Here is a 21,092-nt window from a genome sequence, read left to right on the forward strand (position 1 = left end):
AAAGGCCTTCAGTGTCAACTGTGAAAAGATTTCACAGATCTCATTCTCAGATACATCAGTCTCACACTGACTGAGTAAGTCAGAGTTAAAATGATTCAGTATTGTGACATCTGCAAAAGCTTGTTTCAATTTCATAAACATCTGCACAGTATCTTGAGTGAGAGTAAATAATTTCATTTTTCTGTCTTTCACACTTCTCTTCAACAGATTTGTAAGAGAAGCAGTAATTCATGAATATGCATAGATGAATCATCTATAGAAATTCATAAATTCTAGAAACACCTGCATCTCATGATATGTTTATAATATCAGTCAGTTCTCAATGACAGAGACTCAGCTTCTGTTCATTGAAATGTCATTCATCTCAATAATATAATCTAAGAAATCAATCTTCTGCATGTAGAATAAGCATTTTTCAGTGTTTGTATAGAGTTAATGCTGTCTTAAGTAACTCAACACTTCTTAAACATGAGTATCATATTCTTTCTCTGATTTTGAGAAGATTAAAATGTCATTCAGATATACTATGCAGGAGACATTGACAAGACTCTGCAGCACCTTATTTATATAGATCTGAAAGATGACTGAAGTATTACAAAGATTAAAAGATAAAACAAGATATTCAAAATTACTGTACTTAGTATGAAAAGTCATTTTTCAAATATCATCTTCATTAACTCTGATTCTATGATAGATATTCTGTATATCAATCTTCAAGAATATCTTTGCTTCAGATAATCAATCAATCATCTTGTTAATTAACAGTAATAAATAGTGATTCTTAATTATCACTTTATTGAGGCCTCTGTAGTCTACACATAGACATAGTCTATCATTCTTCTTAGACATAAAGAGTATAGATGCCTCTGTTAGACTCTTTAATGAATGTATTCAGTTCTTTGATTATGCTTCTTCAAGATATTTGCACAGAATATTCAACTTCTTTACAGACAAGTTGTAAAGAGGCTCATACAGTATTATTGCACTATCTTCAAGATAAATTTTATATTACATCTTAATATCAGGAAACTTCACTGCTTTCTTTTTCAAAAAGACATTCTTAAAATCTGTAAAGAGACATTATGTATGTCTGTCTTTAATAATGAATACTGCTGCTAATCTTGTAGTGAGAGTGATAACTTCTTCATCTGTTCTCAAGTCTCAATTACCTGCTATGCAGTATATTAACTCAATCTTTTTCTCAAGATTCTTCTAATGAAACTCTTCAGGTTTCTCTATTACTATCTCTTTATCAGTGAGACAGTATCATCATATCTGAGTGACTCAGTCAATAAGAGGATTGTTTTCTCTCAATTACAGAAGATCTAGAATAATGTTCTTATCTATAATATTAACTGTATGAAGAAGCAGACTGCTCTTCTTAAAGGTTTCTTCTGAGTCTGTAGTCACACACTTTGCTTGAATTATATCAAAACAGTGATATTTTATTTCATCTGTAAATTTTGCATGATCTGATGAATCTATCTTCTTTCAACTTTTCATCAAAGAAAAGAAATAGAATATAAAGTTAATATTCATTTCAGAGTTGAGTAGATATCTCACTGATATCTTCTCATTCAGAGTATACATTGTGATTATAATATGAACTCAGAGATATGAGAATTATCAATTCTTTTCTTTCTCTTCTTTATCTTCCGCGGATATATTTGTCAGAAGAGAAGTCAACTTTGAGAAGATATCTTCTTAATTTCTTTTCTTCTTCAGCTTCTTACAATCACTGATATAGTGATTATCAGCTCTGCAGTTAAAACAGAGATCTTTATCAAATCTTTTTTAATATTTCTTCACAGTGAGTGAAGAATCAGAATACTTGAAATTCTTCTTTACTTTCTTCACACTGAAGCTGTTATAATGCTGTTTAAATTTCATCATTAATTACTTAGAAGAGGTCTTATTAACCTTTTTCTCAGAGAATTGATTATTCAAATAGATTCAGAAAGTCAGGTTGATAAGCTCAGTGTGATTAATTGATGAACTCTGATACTGTGATATTATTATCTGCACTTTATAAGTCAGCTTCATGAGATAAAGCTGTGTTTTTAATTGATTCAAATTATTGATTAATTTCTCTCAATATTCTTCAAATCTTGCATTGAAATCAGAAGAATTTTCATTATCTTGTTAATATAATGAGTTGAACTGCTGTGCTGCTGTGAAGCTGTAATTACAGTGATCTTTAATTTGATTTAATAGAAAGTTCTTGAATTCTTCTCAAGTTATAACAGTATTGATACACTCAAGCTTTCTCTTCTTAGTAGCTCAAGTAGTCACAGAGATGCCTTCAAGAAGGTTGATGATGTATATTACTCATATCTTATGAGTATTATACTAGCTCAGATTAAGGTGGAATTTTCATTCAAGAGTACAGATAAAGCTGTGAAATTCAGACAAGATATTTTTCTTATATCTCAGTGAATCTCTGATCTTAATCTCTCTATCTTCATAATAGATGTAGATGTGTAGAGGCCGCAGTAATGACAGAGCAGTTGAAAAGCTTATATTAAAATACACAGTGAGTTCAGAAATCTCAGATTTCTGCTAAGATAGAGATGTACACACTCTAGAGAATGATGTAGTATTTCTTTCAGAGAGTGAGATTGAGTTAGTTTCAGTGCAGGTGCATGAAGTCATATCAGTCTGTTAGAGCTTGACTGATTCAAACATATAATCAGATTAAGTAATTCAAATTATAATGTGACAGAACTGAAGCAGTGACTAGTCAGCAGTGATATGTAGAGATAGTTATTTAAAAAGTTATATAAGTGAGCTTAACTATCTTACTTGAATAGTGAGCTTGTAGACTACAGAGTTATTGCAAGAATATCACAGATATGATACTTAGTATACTAAGAAGATTGTATGAGATATGCAGTAACTCTTATGTATATTTCAGTAGCAGTAAAACAAATTACTGACTTCTTTGATAAGAAGTCAGCATCTAGCTATTCTATATAGATAATAAGTGAATATCTTTCTCTCATTTCACAAGTGAGAATAGCTGGAGTAATACCTCAGCAGTGCCTCATTGTCAAGGAAGAGTAATCTGCTGACCTTGTATAAAAGTGAGGTTCTCATATCCATCAATCGGATCTTCCTATGATACATCCGAATGATGTCATAGAGTGGTTGGAAACCGGTTCAGACAGGATGGAATCATCCGCATGGAAGCGATGGGCCGTGTGGAACCGCAACGGGGCCTTGGCGCGGCCGGGAGCGTGACATCAGTACTCTGAGTATGAAAGAGAATTTCAACTCAACTTCATAGATTCATCATTTCTGTATCATCTTAGAATCTTAGAATAACAATGTTCTTGTGATGTATCTGATTTTTATATTTATATCTAAAGTTCTTAGAATAGAAGTATCATCTCAAAGTTGATCAGTGTGTTTTTGAATACAGGAATTTTGATTCAATTTCTCATATAAAAAAAAGCTCTTAGAAATTCTGAGATCAAAAAATATAATCATTTTCAAGAGTATACATCTATCTTAAATATAGATTTTTTTAAAATATTAAAGAAATATTTCTATTCTTCATCTCTTTAGCTATAAGCTAAGATGATTTTCAAATCTCAAAGATATGTGAATATATAGTAATAGAAAGTCAAAGTTGAAGAATCTGAAAAATCCTTGTAAATCTCAGAAATCTTCATTGAAGATGAAACCATTTCTTCTCAGACCCTCTGGCGAGGATTGCTCTGAGCACATGACTTGTATCAAAAGTAGGTTAGTGTCATGCCGGATTAGTTAATAATAATGCTGCAACCCGTTCAAACCGAGCCAGAGGGTCTGAGCCCGCTGAGATAAGTAGGCTACTGGGGCAAAAGAGCTCAGTCACCACCAGCGCTGCTGGTAGAAGGGCCGATCAACCCGGGACCCCCAACAAGAATGTAGGGTTTAATTTACAGTGATTTCACTGTTTCCTACGTGTCACACCTGAGATGCTGATAGCTCTACCCTGCCGAGGCTCCTGCGAAAAGTTTTGACTTGCGCTAAGAATTTAAACTGAAATGCTGATACCGGTATTAAGTATTGCCATTCCATCTCTTAATTAAAGGATAGGGAGTTTCAGGGGGATTATAGAGACCGATGCTTCTAGCTTGCTCACTAGCTCAGTGCCTAAATCCCAGGTTGGTGTGGCCTGGAGATTCAATACACTAGTAATCATATTTCAGGATAAATGCTTAGTGTGAGACAACTTTTCGCAGCGCCTTGAGCATTTCAAGCCCGGACTAGTAAGACTGTTCATATACTTACAGCCAGTCAATTGGCCTGTGTGAAGGCTTGGATTCCTTGGCAAAAATGGGAGCCACATCCAGAAAATTTTTGTCTCATGTAAAATTGCACATTTGGGCGTGGTATGGGAGAATATTCGTAAGGTAATTCGAAAAATGGCTGCGTCAAATCGACGTGGGAAGGATGTGCAAAAGTCCAAAGGGAAGAATAGTGTTAAATCCAAAACCGCTCCCAGAACGGCACATAAACCCGACAGCGTCAAAAGCAGTGGGAAATCCTCAAGCAAAGGCGCGAGAACGACGAGGATACTCTCTGCTTCTGATGATAGAAATAGTAGATTGTTGCTGGAAGCGACACAGCTACCAATTTCACTCCAGCAATTGCTTCTCAACGTTTTCCAATCGGGCCTCTGCTCTGATAGAGCTTGCGAGCCAGATCCACTGTCACGGCCTCTATCAGAACTGGTCCAAATATTGAAGACCCATCTTTATAATCGCGACTTTTTGTCTGCCTTTGCCGATGCGAATGAAGAGTTGCTCAAAGCATACGCCCTGCGTTGGAGCGCAGGAAGGGCGTTAGGTTACGCAGGGATATTTGCATCTGTTCTCGAGATGATTATTCAGCATCGCATTGCGGGTGCTGGAAGCGACACAATTGGGCAGCATATCGTCTGTATTGGAGGCGGTGCGGGAGCAGAGATCGTCGGGTTGGCTGCGGCATGGAGATGGCTGAATGATGGGGGCCTTGGGCGCATATCCAGTGCCTCAGGAGCTGCCTCAGAAGCCGCCTCAGAAGCCGTCAACTCGAATCGCGAAGCCGGAATTTCTTCGCTGGGAATTGAAATGCAGTCCGCAAACATCCCAGATATCGACCATTCCGAAGAGGATCGAGTTGACGGCGCTAATACGAAACCTTCAGGCCAGCACCCGTTCCAAGACCTGTCAATCACGTCTATTGATATTGCAGACTGGTCTTCCCTTGTGAACACCTTAAACAAAGCTATGTTGTCTGAGTCTATACCATCGTCTAAAGCTTGTCCTGCGCCGTTGGTTTCTTGCAAGGGTACGCGGAGTCCAGGGGATGGGCGATTTCGTGTCTTTTTTAAGAAAGCGGACGTATTGAGCCTCACAGATCAGGAACTGTTTTCCTTGCTAACTCCACCATCGAACGACATCAATGGCGATATGGACTTGGATAAAATAACGATGGATCGAAACGAAGCTATGCTGGTTACTCTGATGTTCACTTTAAACGAGCTGTTCTCCACCTCGATACCAAAGACGACAGCATTCCTACTTCGGTTAACGGATATGCTACGCCCTGGGACAATACTGCTCGTTGTTGATAGTCCCGGAAGTTATTCAACCGTCACCTTTGCTACTAAAAGCGGGCGTCCCACGCAACAATCGTCTACATCCAGTACATCCCTTCCTTCCGACGAAGACGGTACAACGCGTCAAGATGTCAATGTATCTGCAGATAATACAAAAAAACAGAGGAACTACCCAATGCGTTTTCTTCTTGACCATGCTCTGCTTTCCGTAGCTGATGGCAATTGGGCACGCGTTGTGTCAGATGATTCTCGGTGGTTCCGGAGGGATGCGTCCCTATTAAAATATCAAGTTGGTGATGGAATTGGCTTGGAGGATATGAGATTCCAAATCCATGTCTATCGGCGGTTAAAGAGCTGACAGCAGACGTCGCACAGAGGCAAATACTTTTGGTACATGTTCAAGGTAGAGAAAATGGCACGAAACTTTTCTTGAAGCAATAATGGTATCTGGAATTAAGGGCATAACGAATTATAAGCTCACATAAACAGGAGGTTATTATCAGAACTTGACCAAAGAAAAGTGGTCGAGTCTGGATTTAATCCATATTAGATGAAACACAATAATCAAATTGAAGAGTTAGAAAGGGCTATATTTCGATTTCAAAAAAGCAGATACTCATTGCCATCGTCATCATCATCGTCGCTGCTATTATTAATCACCTCACCACACCCCTTCCATTTGGCCTCTAGTGCACGAGTCATCGCAGGCCTGCGGCTCTCTTTTGTTTCCCATAGTTCCAGCGGACCGTCTTTCGCTCTATGAACCAACAAATTTTTAACTTCCGACTCCTTGACGCTTTTTATCAAGCTCTCAAAGACTTTGGTGAGCCGTAGGAGAACCTTTTCGTTTTCCATTTCCCAAGCATCAATCCTTTCCTTCATCGGCATGACCAGAATGTGATCTCGGTCGAAGAACCCGTCGTCATGATAACCAACGACAAAATTTGGAATCTGACGCGCCCATAAGCGTGGTAGAGATTCAGGCATACTTATTTCCCTCCTGCGGATACGGGTTTTCACGTCAAATACGGCGGACTGTGGCACATCAAATCCGGCATGTTGGAGCTTCAAAGTCGCGGTATTCCCAGAACCTATTTTCCCAATTGTGACGGATTCTGTATTTTGAGAAAGGACATCCATGTCACTGAGTCCTTTCTGGCTTGTTGGCGTCTTCTTTTCTTGCGTTTTCACCTCGATCCCTATCATCCCACCCAAATACCCATCTGCTTCAAAGCGGACGAGGAAGGTGAGGCCGCCAAATTCGTAACGAATGATTCGTTGGTTGGTTGCTGAGCCTTTCACACTTTTATGCCAACTGGTATATGCTTCAGGGAATGTGTGTCCATATCCGTAGACACCTTGGATCAGCTCCTTGGGCGTACGTTCCTTACGCACCAAGAAAAGAGTGTCCCCCACTCGATGGACAAAGCACTGGAACTCCCATTCGGCTGACGAGGCAAATTTGAAAAGACATCCCATCATTCCGGCACAGGTAACGATGTTGATCGTTTTACCGTTAAATTTGGGATTCCGATCGAATACAGCTCGGATTGCAGGCTCGATTGGGTATTTCGGCCATCTCGCGCTGTTTGGCTCCCGAAAGTAATCGCCTGCGTCTTCTTTGAGCTGCACGCCCCCTCTCAACGGAGTCCACTTCGGGGGCGCTCCTGAAATGAATTTAACCCCTAGGAGTCAGTGATATGAGCACAAAGCAACTGGGAATTTACCGACCTGGGATTAGTATAGTTGGTATCTTGCTATCCAACCAATTATACGATCCGACCAATTCGGTTCCTGTGATTCTCGGGGATTGAGTTCCGACGCTGGCTGATGTATCAACGGTTATCGAGGCGACTAATGTGCCACTGGGTTGATCAAGGGGAGGTGGTTTTTCTACTTTACCCATCGCCGTGTACTGAACAACTCTGTTAGGCTGCCAGGTTCTGGTCGTGCCACTCACAGCAGATTTTGCTCCCATTCCTCTTCTATTCCTGATCCCTCCCCAGTCGAAACTCTCTCTTGGATCTGCCATGTTTCCTGCAGTGGTAGCTCATATATATAGGTTTTTTTTTTGGCTTTATCACTTTGAGCTGTGAAAGAAGAAAGCCCTTTGAGGCACGCAGCCAGCGCAAGTGTCCCTTTCTATCCTTGCACATACTTCCCGCGGCCACTAAATCATGGACACGAATTTTCTTATAGCCTTGTGACAAGAGGCTTTATTGAGATGCGCTACAGACCACTCAATTCACTGCCACTTCGTGTGTCTGAGCGCTGTTGCATACAGGAGGCCTCAAACAGTTTTTCTTGCGAATAGAGATATATCCGTAGATTGGCGGCTGCCAACGGCTGGTTCTAATTGGCTGCTTGTAGGTGCCGCGTTTGGATGGGTGACTCGCATCGCCTATGGAGAACTAGAGGTTGCTGCTCTGCTTCACTTCTTTGCAGTTTGGCGGTCCGGGATATAATTGGACGTTTGAAAGCCTGTGGGATATACGCATGACTGACTGACACTAACACTCCTGCTCTAGCACGGGGAAGAGACCGTACTGGAAACTGACAGCCTTGGAAGACATGGATAATTCATGGAATCTTTGGGTTATTTTACCTTATGGCAGGCAGATGGGCGCTTTTACATGAAGATACAGTATTATTTCGATGCCAGCCTGACAATTCCGTGGCTCTACTGGATTGAAGCCTGCACCCTTGTCGATTTATTTCAGTTGCCTAAATGTACGACCTGTGAAGGAAGGGTTCGGAAAATATTGTTTCTATTTCTTGATTTGCTAGGTTAAATTCGGGCTCACAATAGAATTCGATAAAATGAATTATCTAGCATTTTTTGAGGCTTAACAACATTCCGGAACATTTCTCGTGGCTGTCCTTCCCGACCTATTGCTCTAGTTAACCAAGACTATGACTATTTTTGGAGCTATGGGAGATAATTTTCACAAATACGTTACGGAAGCATAGCTTGTTACTGCTCCAGTAAACGTTGAAAATGGAAGAAAGTTGCCCTTCGGCCTGGAAGACACATATTAGTTGAACGGTGAATTGATCTAATTTCTGTGAGGATCTCGTTGCCTTTCCATTCTGGGGATAGGCGGAGATGTTGACCCCGCAAGGCTATCACCACATTCCAACAGCGGGTAACCAGAGCAAGCGAAATGATGTATTTACGCCACGTCAACTTCATTTAACGCCTATTGGACCCCTGCAGGCATGGGCGTTCTAAAACCCTTGCTTGCCCGCGAGACCCGGGCCTATGTGGTATCGAGGATATCTTCAAATCCGACAAAGCCGATTGCGAGCTTCCCTAAGAGGTATTGAGACATTATTACCTCCGTGAAACCTGAGATACATTTTGGAGAAGAACGAGGAAACACGGTTTGAAATGCCTAATTGAAATCGTCGAGGAAAGCAAAGGAGAAGAATAAACGCGATCGGGAAGAAATGAAACCGACCAACGAAACTCCACGAAGAAGCTCGCCTAAAAGTCTGCTCAAGAATGTCTTGCGATTAGTCCACGGCCAGAACACTGGAAGCAGCTTGTAGTGAGAAAGGAGAAGAGGCTAAAGTGCAGCATAGACTGTATGGGTGATGGGAGTTTCATCCATGAGCTTTTGAATGGATTGAGCAAGTTGATAGATATCGCGGTGCAGACAAGCTGATGCAAATCTCAGACCTCCCCCTCAACCAGTTCGATACGCTCAGCCTGCCTCATATTTTGTTGGAAGCATCGAATTGCAACTGAAGCGAATCGAGTGTCTGGGGAAAGCTCACTACCTCCCCAGTATCATAAGCAGCCTTTCCCGCACTTGCTAAGTCCCCTTGTAATCTACGACGAGGAGTATAATCTGTCTCTAGGAATTATAGGGAAGGAAATTTAACAATAATAAAACAAAATTGCTCTTTCCATCTCCCCCGACAAACAAGTTATTGAAGGTCATCAGCCCCAACAAGCTTTGCGCGCCCGTTCAATATCTGGACTCGGCCCGAGACTGTGCTTAGCCGAGTTCGGGATTAGAGCCGATGCCGAACTCAGCAATCAATTCTCCAGAATGACATTCGAACTATTCTCCCGTTCCATGAGTTACACAATGTCCTGGTGTTTCTAATTTGTCGTCTGTCCTAAATTCTTCGTCACCAACGAAGATGTGAGGGGTTGGAAGGCTCAGCTGAAGGGTGAGCATCATCTGAGTTGGTCAATGGGCTGTTTATCTCCTGAATGACTTTCTTGTTCCACATTCGTGCATAGCGTGCTTCTCTTCCGAAGGGCCAAATGGTAGTGTTTAAGGTGTGGCCACTCACAGTTTAATGATATATGATATTCTGGTGCAACTGTTTAGCAGATTCTATTGGCTGATCAGAGCTATACAGTATGGGTGTGGCTACGTACCCTTGTGATACTTGCACTTATTCTGCTACGGGTTACTTCTTAGAACCCATGATGAATGTTCCTCATTTCTTCAAATGTCAATAGGGCATTTTCTGTCCTCTTGATGCTTTCAGCACTGCTTTTGCATCGTCTATTTTCGCCTTTTTGTGAGATCATTGACTGATCCCGCACCTCCGTTCCTTCCCAATTCCTCCCCACTATGCAGATATGTCCATATATCTTTATATATATTTGAAATATATATTGTCAGAGTTCTTCTCTGTGACACTCCAACTTTGCGAACCTTGCAGCAGTACCTATAGTCATTATAATCTTGCCAGCGATGCACTCTATTCTTGGGGTAGCAGCAGTGATATCCTTCATCTTCGTAAACCCCCCTTTCGTCCTCGCGAACCCGCTCCCAATACCATTTCCACAGGAACAAACTACCAATGCATCTTGTGCAGCCATAACGATAATTGCAGCGCGCGGCACTAGCGAAGATCCCGGCGAGGGCCGCCTAACCACCGTCGCCAGAGACATTGCCAATGGACACGAGAACAGCGAACGTATCGCGCTCGATTACCCAGCAGAGCTATTTCCGTACTCCGTCTCCTTATACAGGGGGATCCAAGCTTTAACTGGCCTTCTAAACACATCTGCATCAAGTTGTCCGGAGACTAAGATTGTCCTGTTGGGGTATTCGCAGGGGGCGCATGTTATTGGCAATACGTTGTGTGGCGGGGCCTTTGCGGAGCAGGGGATTGATCAGAGGATTGCCGATAAAGGTATGCGATTGATATGCTATTTGTTGTTGTTGTTGCTTGCGGAAGTTTACAACCCGTGAGGTGAGGATGGGCGAATGGGGATGAAGAAGCGCGAGCCGGGGAGAGCATTAGATTATGGTTATGATATAAAACATGTGTTCGGCATTCTTTACTTAACACCCCAATTCTCTTGAAATCCTTTGTAGTATCTGCGATCATTTTCATGGCTGATCCGCGCCATGTGCCTGGCAAATCGTTCGATGTTGGCACCTCAACCAGAAACGGTGTAAGTTCCTCTCCTCTTCTGCTGCTTTAAAGAAGATATGCCATTTAAAAAATACAATTGTCTTATCCATTGCCAATTACCCATCACCACACTAAAAACAAGAATATCGTCCAGCTCCTGCCGCGCCCGGATTCCGAATCCTGTGACGAATTTGCTTCCCGCATGCGATCCTACTGCGACTCGGGGGACCCGGTGTGTGACAGCGGCTTTGACAGGGAGGTTCATAGGGCTGTTGTAGAGAAGTATCGTGCGAACGCTGTTGCGTTCGTGATTGGGCTGCTTGCTGATCTATGCGTTTGACGTTTGGTAGACATGGCGGTCTCTTAGAGCTAGTCGTGGAATATTGCAAATCATGGCCTTTCGATTTTGTTTTACCCTTCGCAATTTTCCTATCCGTGGTTGTTTGGAGGGCTGGGTATGTGCGTCGAGAACGACATTCTATGCGAATATTCGGTTGGAGGCATGGACCTAGACAGATATTGCGTAGGATGAAACAATGGGGGAGAGAATGTTGTTATGTATGAAAGCTATGGTCTATATTCTATATTCTATTATCCTCAACATTAAAACAAAGCCACAAAAGAAACTCCAAACAATCGGAAATATTAAAAATGAGAGGGGGAATGGAGAAGAAATAATGAGAAAAAATGATTAAAGGCGCAGAATGTTCCCCAAACGCCAAATATTAAGCCCTCTCTGTGAGGCGTATCGGATATTGTACAGGTGCATGTTCACTTCCAACGTCTCATGCGGGCTCTCTTCACATACACGCCAAGTCCGGCCCTGAGGCCTATTTCTATTACTCTAGTTGTATCTTTGCAAGTAAAAATAGATAAAATTCAACTGCTATCGCAACCTCGTCTCGGAATCGATACCGGTGGCATCTGGGGGAGCGCTCGTCTCGTATCTGTAGTAGTCACTACAGTCATCTGGTATTGTAAGCGGTGTCGAATAGCCGCTTGACTTCCGCGATCGGTCCGTCATGCTCGACACTTCCAAAAGCTGTTGTTTGTATGTAGTTAACATCAAGGTCAGTAGTCGGGGTTATTTTTATTTTTATTTTTATATTTCCATTCATGGGGTATATTGTGGAACTTGCCATTTGCCCGTGAGAGGTTGTTGTTAGGCATACACCTGGAGATGTACTGCGGCTGAGGTTTTGATGTCGATGGTCGATGGGGAGGGAGGCGAAGGACGGCGATTGAAAAGGAGACGGAGTTTGGACCGAAGCGGAGCGGCGGTCGATCAAGCTGGGACAATACTCGGATAGAGCTCGACGATATTCCGGGACCGGAGGCCGTAATTTATTAGAAGATATGGGATGATATTCGTGAACTGGATGGTATTGGGGCACACCTGTTGACGAAGAGTGAGGGTGTAACGGCACTGGGCTGTACTGGGGAGGGAGAGGTAGAGATCCAAGGGGTATTGACTGGCATTGTTGTGGGTGCTGCTGCTGCTGCTGTTGATGATAATGATAATAGGGTGCCATAGAGTGGTATTGTTGCGGAGCCTGTCGGAATTCTGGTGGTACGACTTGGGGGTATGGGCCTGGATGATGTTGAAGCGGGATAGGTAGTGGTTGAGGAGCAATGGAGTGATGGCCTTGGTAGGGAGACGGAGAATGAGGGTATCGGGTGACTAGGGCTTGAGCTTGAGCGGCGGTAGGTTGGTGATGGTGGTGATGTAGGACTACTGCGGAATCAAGTCCCGCTGGCGAAGGATTTTCTGGCAACATCATCCCGGCGGAGGACTCCGGTTCGCTCTGGCTTTTGGTCTTGGTATCAGGGTCTTTACAAAGTTCCCCAGTCTGATATACCAGGTGTATTAGCTCTATTGATTATTCCTCAACTTCCAACCAATCTGGGCAAATCTACAAAACTTACAAGCTGGCTACGTTTGCTGGATTGACAATTAGGTACTGAGGTAACCTGTCGGGTATAACCACGTTTTTGTAAAGCTCGACGCAGACAGTCCTGCTTGACGTCAAGGCCAAGGGCCTCAATTATCTTCTTATATGACATGCTCCGGTTTTCCTTGGAGGCGGTCAAAAAGGCTTCAATGTCATCGACTTGCTTGCTGGACAGCCTGCTGTTCCGGCCGGGCCGTTTCTTGGGATCACAGGTATTTGATTCACAGGTATATTGAACGGCACGGTGGGAGACGTGAAGATGTTCAGCTATAGCTTGATACGTATAACCCAAACGCCGTAGGATTAGGATATCTTTTCGCTCCTCGCGATTAAGGCGGCGTCGATGTGTCTGAGTCCGGGTTTTGGCCGCTGCGGGCGGAACTTGGTAAGGGGATTCCGCACTGATGGAGGGCGGTGCCGCCATGATGGGACGAATTGAAGTTGAAGATGGAGGCATAGGTGTGTTGGAACCGAACTATTATTGAGCCCCCAACTTGAGGCAACACCCGGAGCTTACAGATTTGCCTAGTGGCAGTGCCGTTGTCCATAATAAAAAATAATAATAGCTTTGGGGCTAAACAAAAACTCCGACAGAGCTGATCGTCGATAGCTCCCATGTTGCTCAGCGAAATGTCCCATCACGTGGGCTTTAGCAAGGTGTTTGGCGCTTCCTTTGCCGCGCTAATGATACGCCATCTGCGGCCGTTTGGGATGACAGGGGGAACTGCCTTGGACTCCGTTAGTTACCATACCTACCGTGGGGACGAGCTTGGGAAGCTGGCCCTGGAGTTAAGCTATTTGTCTGCGAACATGGGATATGGAAGACGACGAGATTATTTGATAGGGAAATGCGAATTAGGGCTGCAGGCCTACACGTGATCCTCACCTCCCTCCATCCGGTTTTGATCCTTCGATTGTCCCTAGACAACACCACACAGCAGAAAAGGGGATTACAGCGTGTGTTTTGACCCAGGAAACGTGTTTTGATTCTCACCGGACAACATTTGTAAGTGCAGATTCAGTTTATCATTGCATATCTGCAGCTTGCACTGAGAAGCCCCCACCGGTTCGGTTCTGAGGACCACCTCATAGAGATAGATATCATTCTAACTTGCGTTATGGAGCGTGATTCAAGATTGTGGTTCAAGTTTAGCTCCCACCCGCTTCCAATAAGTACATGTACATGTACAATTACCCGAACCACTTACTTTTCTAAAACATCTCTTTGCTAAAGCAGGGGAGGAACCTAGAAGATGCATCCGCAAAATTGACCTGGTGCATCCCGCCTCGTGGGGAAGCTGTACAACACTGCCGATCGTCTGGGAGATACTGTGGACACCGAAGTCATACCAAGGTGGATAGACTCCGGGTTAGGATATACTACCGTTCCAGCAGCCTGTTCTTGTCTTACTCCGTGGACAGCAGTAATTAACGATCTTGAACGGAGATCGGATGAGAATGCCCTTCCCGATATGTGAGAGCGTGGTCTCAATATGCAACTAGAGCATGAACCTGACAGACTGCAACTGGTGCAACTGTGAGGTTCCTGTTCATGAAATGATAATGGGAGCTCTCAAGCCTACGCCTAAAGATGGCTGGGAACAATCGAGCAGTAGTGACCGAAGATTCAAGGAACGCTGACATCTTAATATGGTTATATCTCCATGGATGCCATGCATTTCAATCGAGATAGGCCTATATGGTGGTTTCTGCTATTGTACAAACACTTACAGAATCGTCAGAACCCGTCTCAGCAGGCTCATTCCTCGGCGTAATTTCTAGAGCTCGGCCGACATGCATCGGCTTGCAAGCCGACCAGGTTATTACCTGCATACCTTCATACAAATTAGCATAAACACCAAGTATGTATCACAGTTCACAGTATCAATTCATCTTCGCCAAATCCTTGATTTCACACATCCAATTTTTTTTTTTTTTTTTTTTTTTTTTTTTTTTTTTTTTTTTTTTTTTCCAAATCGCGGGGTATGGAGTCAACTTGTCAATCAATAGTTATTCTAACTTATCCTCCACTTCACCCCCTTGGGGATTAGCATTCGGACGACTCCCACGACCCTCTTATCTAAATACATGGTTGTGTGATACCAATTCCGGAGTCGGGATAACATCGGTGTCACCTATTCGCCACACGGGTGTTGCATCGTTGCCGATCGCAGATTGGAATTTGCAAAATTTTGCATTTGCAGTCGAGTCACCATGCCCTATTTCCTCTTATATTACTGGTCAATTGGTATTGTCCGTTTGGCTTCCAACTGCTGTCACATTTTCGTTACTTAATATTTCTTTGTTTTTATTTATTTTTTCCAATCTTTCTGGTCGTATCTTGAGCTGAGGAAGTCCCACTCTTTGCCAATTGTGGGAAAAACTCTGTTTCTCCTTTTGCAGTATCCGTGTCTCGACTTCCCACCTGCTATAGTCTCTCGTCAATCATTATATCGTCTTAGCAAATTCCCTAATTTGGATTCCCAACAAACCTTTCCAAGCTAAGTGGGAGCATCGAGAATGGGAGAGCCGAGAGACCACATATCATTGGCCCAGGATGAGAAGAGGCCGAAGGGCACAGAGGGTAACCCCCCTCCAGGCCTGCATTATGACTCGGATGAGTTAGCAAAGTTGCAGCCCCGCGAGCTGCCTCAGCTCAAGAGGAAGCTGAAGAGCAGACACCTTCAGATGATTGCTATTGGTAAGCCAATTTCTCTATGCTCCCTTGTCAGAATTGCGGATCATTGTTGTTGACCTTGTCTTTTAGGAGGAACGATCGGTACTGGCCTGTTCATTGGCAGCGGGGGTGCAATTTCAAAGACCGGCCCCGCGGGCGCCCTGATCGCGTATGCCTTCGTCGGGTCTATCGTATATTCAGTCATAGTTTCACTTGGAGAAATGGCAACGTATATACCAATAGCTGGCGCCTTTACTTCATACGCTACCCGCTTCGTCGACCCTAGCCTTGGCTTCGCGATGGGTTGGATATACTGGTTTTCATGGCCCATTACTTTCGCCCTCGAATTGACGGCGACAGGCCTCATCATTCAATATTGGAACGATCAAATCCCCATTGGCATCTTCATAGCTGCCTTTTGGGTCTTCATTACGTTAATCAACATGTTGCCCGTCAGCTTCTACGGCGAGATCGAGTTCTGGTTCTCCAGCGTCAAAGTCATCACTGTTATTGGCTTCATGATTTTTGGCATTTGCATCAATGCCGGTGCAGGCCAGCAGGGCTATATAGGATTTAAATACTGGCACAATCCCGGCGCGTTCGCCCCATACCTCCTTGAAGTCATCGGACATGATAAAGTTGCTACCGCTAAATTCATCGGGTTCTGGGCCACTCTTATCCAAGCCGGCTTCTCATATCAGGGCACTGAATTAGTTGGCATCGCGGCTGGAGAGACAGAAAACCCGCGCAAGGCTGTACCGGCAGCAATTAAGAAGACGTTCTACCGCATCCTCTTCCTCTTCGTCCTGACAATCTTCTTTATCGGGATCCTGATACCATTCACAAACCAAGACCTTCTGTCAAAAGCCTCCGACGCTTCCGCGTCCCCGTTTGTCATTGCTGCCAAACTCGCCGGTGTCAATACACTCCCAGGCCTCATCAACGTCGTTCTCCTCACTGTGGTTATCTCCGCTGCTAACTCCAACGTCTACTCCGGCAGCAGAGTACTGCTTGGCCTTGCTCAGGACGGCTGTGCGCCCAAAATCTTCACCAGGACCACTACGGCCGGTGTACCATGGGTAAGCATTTTATTTACAGCCGCCTTTGGCCTGCTAGGCTTCCTCAACGTATCCAACAGCGGCTCTGTGGTTTTCGAATGGCTCATGAACATCAGCAGTATCGCCGGCTTCATCTCATGGTCATGCATTAACGGCTGCCACCTAAGCTTTATGCGGGCGCTGCGGGCGCGGAATATTAGCCGCGACGCACTACCTTACAAAGCACCCTTCCAGCCCTACCTGGCCTGGTACGGCCTCCTCTTCAACATCCTTATCATCATCACCCAAGGGTTTACGGCATTTATACCATGGAATATATTGAATTTTTTCGTCAGTTATATTAGTTTAATTCTGTTCGTGGTGTTGTATGCGGGGCATAGGATTGTGTACCGCCCGAGCTTTGTCCAGCCGTTGGAGGCGGACTTAGATACGGGCCGGCTGTTGGCTGATGCGGAAACTTGGGAGACTACTAGAGTCCCGACGACGGCGTGGGAACGTGTTCAGCATCGGATGCATCTTATGTTTTGGTAATAGTAGGGGTGATGCTCCTATCTATCCAGGCGTCTCTTTTTCTGCTTCTATATTTCCCATCTTCCCCTCTGTTTGTTCGCTGCTCATATGTATATTGTACTTATCTTGTATTTCTATCAACTTCCTTTTCCGTTGATTGATTGAGGATTCGATGGATTGAGAACCTGTGGATTCAACCAGTTTATGTGATACATTAAAAGATTTTATGATCGTGTGGTAGTCAGGGCGGAGCGGCTTAACAGTTGGCTTACTTTTCCTTTTTGTTTTTTTTTTTTTTTTTTTTTTTTGTTTCTGTTGTTCACTTCACCTGTTTTTCAAGCGAAGCGTTGAAACGTACATTGTGTACATGTACAATTGTTCATCTGTATACCTCGACTGTTTGCCATGGATTTTTATGTGTCGTCTACTTACATTTATGCACCGCCTAGGACCTTCATCTCCTTATCTGATGCTAGTAGAGTCAGGCTAGGAATATACAGAGGAAATGGACAGACGTCGTTTTACTTGTACAGAACAGTTAGAGAAGAAAGTGATGCCTCCACAATAATATGTCCAGTGAATACATCAGAGCTGTTGCCATCTGTATATTTGACATCAGAAAAGCATTGAGTCGTCAACGCGCCAGTGAGATGCTAAGAAGCGGAGAAACGATCAATATATTGAGAAATGATAGTGAAGTTACAAAAAGGAAATTAGAATCTTGTTACATGCTTGTTTGTTCAATAATAGAAGAACGATTTCATCGCATCCGCCTTAAATGCACGAGTGCTTTTACTATCTATCAACCCTCGTCACTCCTCTTTAGCTTCTCAACCCAAGCAGGAGGCCAGTGCTCTTGCCGCCCTCCTTCCCCTCACCACCACCCGGAAGATATGTAACGTTGGGATTTGTGGCAAGCGTCTGTGCAATCTCCCGGCTAGCATCGATTCTTCGGATCTGAATCAAGCCATCACCAGCCTTCATAACAGCCTTGCTAATGATCTCAGCACTCTCGGCCTCTCCCTCCGCACGGATGACATTGGCCTGTCGTTCCTGCTCGGCCTTCTCGACAATGAATCTCGCCCGCTCGGCGTCCTGTTGGGCGATCTGCTTCTGCTCGACGGCACGGGTGAATTCGCGACCGAAAGTCATGTGAGTTATGGAGACGTCTTCGAGAGCAATGTTAAACTCCATGGCGCGGCGCATAAGGTCGTTGCGGATTCTGTTGGAGACGGCTTCACGCTGGGTGATAAGTTCCGCAGCATCGAATTGGGCGACGATGGACTTTAGGACTTCGTTGCCGATGGAGGGGAGAACTCTTTCATCGTAGTCTTGGCCGAGGGACTACATGGATGGTATGGTTAGCTTCATACATATATTATAGACGAAAGGGGTGTTAAAATGCGAATGCACATACCTGATAGATCTTTGGCAATTGCTGCACCTCGGGGCGATGCAAGACTCGTAGGGTCAAGCTGACCATCTGCAAGTCCTTACTTCCGGTGGTCGTTGAGATATTCCTAGGTTTCGTTCTGACATCGTAGATAATGCTCTTCTGCAACCAGGGGATGAGGAAGTGAGTGCCCTCATTGACAACCTTTTCCTGCACTCCCGTGAGCCTGTCGAAGATGACTGCCCGGGTTCCTCCCTTGACATCGTACAGAGATGCCTGGACGAAGGACGCCCCGATGGCTACGGGGACACCCCATTTGTAAATTGCAGTAAGAGCATTCGCCATTTTGAAAAAGCCGGGGATGGATGCTGAAAAACGTTGCTCTTGGAGTTCTGGGGGGTTATCAACAGCATTGAATTGGTTTACGAAGCTTGCTCAAGATGGTGCTTTTAATTGCGCTAGGCTGCATCGGGACTAGTGCCGGATGATTTTGGAGGCTCAACTTCCAACACTCAACTTCAAACAAACCGGCGACATCACGCATATCCATAACCCATACACATACACACATACGCACTATTGTTGCGTAGGCAGCCTTTCTGTCTATTATTGGAAAGAATCAAGTCAATCGTCTACGAATTCCTCTCGTCGTTTATCCGGCACAATGGGCGGCGGACACCCAGATCCCAAGCGCGGAATGTAAGTCCCTCTCCCCGGCTGACCATGCATTGAATCAATTCGAGGCATACCGCCGTTCACATCATGAAGAATTGAAGCAATAGACGGAGACTGACAATTTGGCAGCTATATCGGAACCTTTGGAAACTTCGGTACGTTTTGAGGCCTATCCCATTGCCACAACTTGAGCGACTCCAATCGCCATCGCCCCGCCACACCTAATAACGGGGTTGTTCGATTATCCCTCCGCCTCTATCCAATCCACAGCAGCACATGTCATGCTAATGGTTACCTCATGCTGAGTACTAAATAGGTTGCCCGACCCCTCAAAAGATCTCGACCTACGCTCTGTCCCCCAACCGACAACGCCCCTTCGCCGGTGCTCTCTACAACGCCATTTTCAACACATGGAGAAGAACCCGCAACCAAGCGCTTTATGTTATTCCCCCGTTCGTCGCCGCGTATGCGATAATTAACTGGGCTCAAGAGAGGTTTGTGTTCTGGTCCACACGGCTTTCTGTGATGTGCATTGTTGTACCTATCTTGCGCGTTATGTGCTTGTGGTGTAGTTGCCAACTAACATATACTTGCCTGCAGGAACGAATATTTGAACTCCAAGCCCGGACGATTGGCGGAGGGTGGAGATGAAGAGTAAAGATGATGATTATTTGTTGGATATAGCTTTGCAAAGCTGGTAGAGGGCCTCAGCCAGTCATTGCGCTGCACAGTACATATATTATTAGAAAGAAATCGACGTTTCTAAAATTTCATTTTCTATATAAAAGATGATATTTTTTTTTTTTTTTTTTTTTGTTTTCCATTCCCCTCTTGTCTCCACCTTTCTCGGTAGAGTAAACGAGAGGAATTGAAAGAAGCCTGATCACCTCACTTGCACATGAGATTAACCATCCCACAGATTATGGCCCAGCGGAACACATTTTCTTTTTGAGAAGAACTAAACTGCTAAATAGATTTGAATAATATCATCTTATCAATAGCAGGACAGAGAACATCTGTTGTTTTGAATCTTGCTAAGTAGATTATCTCCTTATTTGGCCGCGAGGCCACAATTAGCGCAATATCATATCATTAGTGAAACAACTAAGCTATTACTCATGCCTTTGCTTCTCTATATCTGTGATTGATGTGTACAGTCTATAGGGACATTTGAGTTAAATGAGTATTTTTGATGTTTTTAAATATTCATTCAATTTGTAATTCAAAGAATTTGATATTCTTTAACTCACACTATAACTATATATGCTGCTAAAATGTAAGAAACTCTGCTTTTCATAAACCTGTTTTATTTTTATTTTTTTTACTCACAAGCATCAAACGCTCGCGTACGCTCGCTTTGCCCCTACCTACCCCCTCTACCACCCCTCTCCCCCTACCACCCTCTTTCACCCCTTTCACTCTCTACCCCCTCTACCCCCTCTATCACGTTCTCCCCCGACCACTCCCTTCCACCCCGTATCACCTCTATCACCTTATCAGATTAATCAGAGCCACACAGGCTGCAGAGCCAGCTGTTCAATCCCATCCATGAATTCAAAGAGGTGCACATGACATCACATGAGATTATGTTACAGGGCATTTAGCAGTGTATGCCATGAACACAGAGATCAAAAATGAACATAGAGAAGAGTATAAGGAATGTAAATACTTGTAGAGAATGTATGAAAAGAGCAGAATGAAAAAAAGAATGAAGATTTGAAGATTGATCTGAGCTGTATGAGCCGGAGAGCACATCACATTACAGGGTTTTTTGCATGGAAAAGTTGGTTCTTCTATTGTCGGATTCGTTCGCCGATCGCTCAGCGAACGCCCACTACACATAAAAGGC

At 44.0% G+C, this 21,092-nt stretch overlaps 7 protein-coding genes across 7 annotated transcripts; 4 read left to right on the forward strand and 3 right to left on the reverse strand.

Moving 5' to 3' along the window:
- Positions 1-4,179: 4,179 nt before the first annotated feature.
- On the reverse strand, positions 4,180-8,210 carry BDCG_06854 (uncharacterized protein). The gene is made up of 2 exons (XM_045422613.1): positions 7,322-8,210; positions 4,180-7,257 (listed from the first exon to the last, which is right to left on the reverse strand). The coding sequence occupies exons 1-2, from the start codon at positions 7,620-7,622 to the stop codon at positions 6,191-6,193; spliced, it is 1,368 nt and encodes a 455-aa protein (XP_045278212.1). The 5' UTR covers positions 7,623-8,210; the 3' UTR covers positions 4,180-6,190.
- On the forward strand, positions 4,300-8,516 carry BDCG_06853 (25S rRNA (uracil2843-N3)-methyltransferase). Its single transcript, XM_045422612.1, has one exon. The coding sequence runs from the start codon at positions 4,413-4,415 to the stop codon at positions 5,946-5,948; it is 1,536 nt and encodes a 511-aa protein (XP_045278211.1). The 5' UTR covers positions 4,300-4,412; the 3' UTR covers positions 5,949-8,516.
- Positions 8,517-10,259: 1,743 nt separating this feature from the next.
- BDCG_06855 (Axe2) lies at positions 10,260-11,688 on the forward strand. Its single transcript, XM_045422614.1, has 3 exons — positions 10,260-10,753; positions 10,939-11,018; positions 11,133-11,688. The coding sequence occupies exons 1-3, from the start codon at positions 10,309-10,311 to the stop codon at positions 11,316-11,318; spliced, it is 711 nt and encodes a 236-aa protein (XP_045278213.1). The 5' UTR covers positions 10,260-10,308; the 3' UTR covers positions 11,319-11,688.
- BDCG_06856 (uncharacterized protein) lies at positions 10,935-13,737 on the reverse strand. The gene is made up of 3 exons (XM_045422615.1): positions 12,905-13,737; positions 12,118-12,828; positions 10,935-12,020 (listed from the first exon to the last, which is right to left on the reverse strand). Exons 1-3 carry the CDS (start codon positions 13,385-13,387, stop codon positions 11,865-11,867), a joined length of 1,350 nt encoding a protein of 449 aa, XP_045278214.1. The 5' UTR covers positions 13,388-13,737; the 3' UTR covers positions 10,935-11,864.
- Positions 13,218-18,150, forward strand: BDCG_06857 (AAT family amino acid transporter). The gene is made up of 4 exons (XM_045422616.1): positions 13,218-13,389; positions 13,460-14,792; positions 14,982-15,631; positions 15,698-18,150. Exons 3-4 carry the CDS (start codon positions 15,451-15,453, stop codon positions 17,194-17,196), a joined length of 1,680 nt encoding a protein of 559 aa, XP_045278215.1. The 5' UTR covers positions 13,218-13,389; positions 13,460-14,792; positions 14,982-15,450; the 3' UTR covers positions 17,197-18,150.
- Positions 17,448-18,996, reverse strand: BDCG_06858 (prohibitin-1). Its single transcript, XM_045422617.1, has 2 exons — positions 18,593-18,996; positions 17,448-18,519 (listed from the first exon to the last, which is right to left on the reverse strand). Exons 1-2 carry the CDS (start codon positions 18,911-18,913, stop codon positions 17,998-18,000), a joined length of 843 nt encoding a protein of 280 aa, XP_045278216.1. The 5' UTR covers positions 18,914-18,996; the 3' UTR covers positions 17,448-17,997.
- A 2-nt stretch (positions 18,997-18,998) lies between these two features.
- BDCG_06859 (ubiquinol-cytochrome c reductase subunit 8) lies at positions 18,999-20,352 on the forward strand. Its single transcript, XM_045422618.1, has 4 exons — positions 18,999-19,267; positions 19,373-19,398; positions 19,560-19,737; positions 19,844-20,352. Exons 1-4 carry the CDS (start codon positions 19,053-19,055, stop codon positions 19,899-19,901), a joined length of 477 nt encoding a protein of 158 aa, XP_045278217.1. The 5' UTR covers positions 18,999-19,052; the 3' UTR covers positions 19,902-20,352.
- The last annotated feature ends 740 nt before the right edge of the window (positions 20,353-21,092 follow it).

The sequence above is a fragment of the Blastomyces dermatitidis genome (assembly GCF_000003525.1).
Source record: "Blastomyces dermatitidis ER-3 genomic scaffold supercont1.7, whole genome shotgun sequence".
Classification (NCBI taxonomy): Eukaryota; Fungi; Ascomycota; class Eurotiomycetes; order Onygenales; family Ajellomycetaceae; genus Blastomyces; species Blastomyces dermatitidis.

Coding starts and splice junctions, on each gene's coding strand:
- BDCG_06853 (XM_045422612.1), top strand. CDS start 4,413: ATGGCTGCGTCAAATCGACGTGGGAAGGATGTGCAAAAGTCCAAAGGG.
- BDCG_06857 (XM_045422616.1), top strand. CDS start 15,451: ATGGGAGAGCCGAGAGACCACATATCATTGGCCCAGGATGAGAAGAGG. Junction 15,632..15,697: donor CCTTCAGATGATTGCTATTG/GTAAGCCAATTT, acceptor CTTGTCTTTTAG/GAGGAACGATCGGTACTGGC.
- BDCG_06854 (XM_045422613.1), bottom strand. CDS start 7,622: ATGGCAGATCCAAGAGAGAGTTTCGACTGGGGAGGGATCAGGAATAGA. Junction 7,258..7,321: donor ACCAACTATACTAATCCCAG/GTCGGTAAATTC, acceptor AATTCATTTCAG/GAGCGCCCCCGAAGTGGACT.
- BDCG_06858 (XM_045422617.1), bottom strand. CDS start 18,913: ATGGCGAATGCTCTTACTGCAATTTACAAATGGGGTGTCCCCGTAGCC. Junction 18,520..18,592: donor AATTGCCAAAGATCTATCAG/GTATGTGCATTC, acceptor CCATCCATGTAG/TCCCTCGGCCAAGACTACGA.
- BDCG_06859 (XM_045422618.1), top strand. CDS start 19,053: ATGATTTTGGAGGCTCAACTTCCAACACTCAACTTCAAACAAACCGGC. Junction 19,268..19,372: donor CCAGATCCCAAGCGCGGAAT/GTAAGTCCCTCT, acceptor ACAATTTGGCAG/CTATATCGGAACCTTTGGAA. Junction 19,399..19,559: donor CGGAACCTTTGGAAACTTCG/GTACGTTTTGAG, acceptor AGTACTAAATAG/GTTGCCCGACCCCTCAAAAG.
- BDCG_06856 (XM_045422615.1), bottom strand. CDS start 13,387: ATGCCTCCATCTTCAACTTCAATTCGTCCCATCATGGCGGCACCGCCC. Junction 12,829..12,904: donor CCAGCAAACGTAGCCAGCTT/GTAAGTTTTGTA, acceptor CTGGTATATCAG/ACTGGGGAACTTTGTAAAGA. Junction 12,021..12,117: donor CAACCTCTCACGGGCAAATG/GCAAGTTCCACA, acceptor TACAAACAACAG/CTTTTGGAAGTGTCGAGCAT.
- BDCG_06855 (XM_045422614.1), top strand. CDS start 10,309: ATGCACTCTATTCTTGGGGTAGCAGCAGTGATATCCTTCATCTTCGTA. Junction 10,754..10,938: donor TCAGAGGATTGCCGATAAAG/GTATGCGATTGA, acceptor AATCCTTTGTAG/TATCTGCGATCATTTTCATG. Junction 11,019..11,132: donor GCACCTCAACCAGAAACGGT/GTAAGTTCCTCT, acceptor AATATCGTCCAG/CTCCTGCCGCGCCCGGATTC.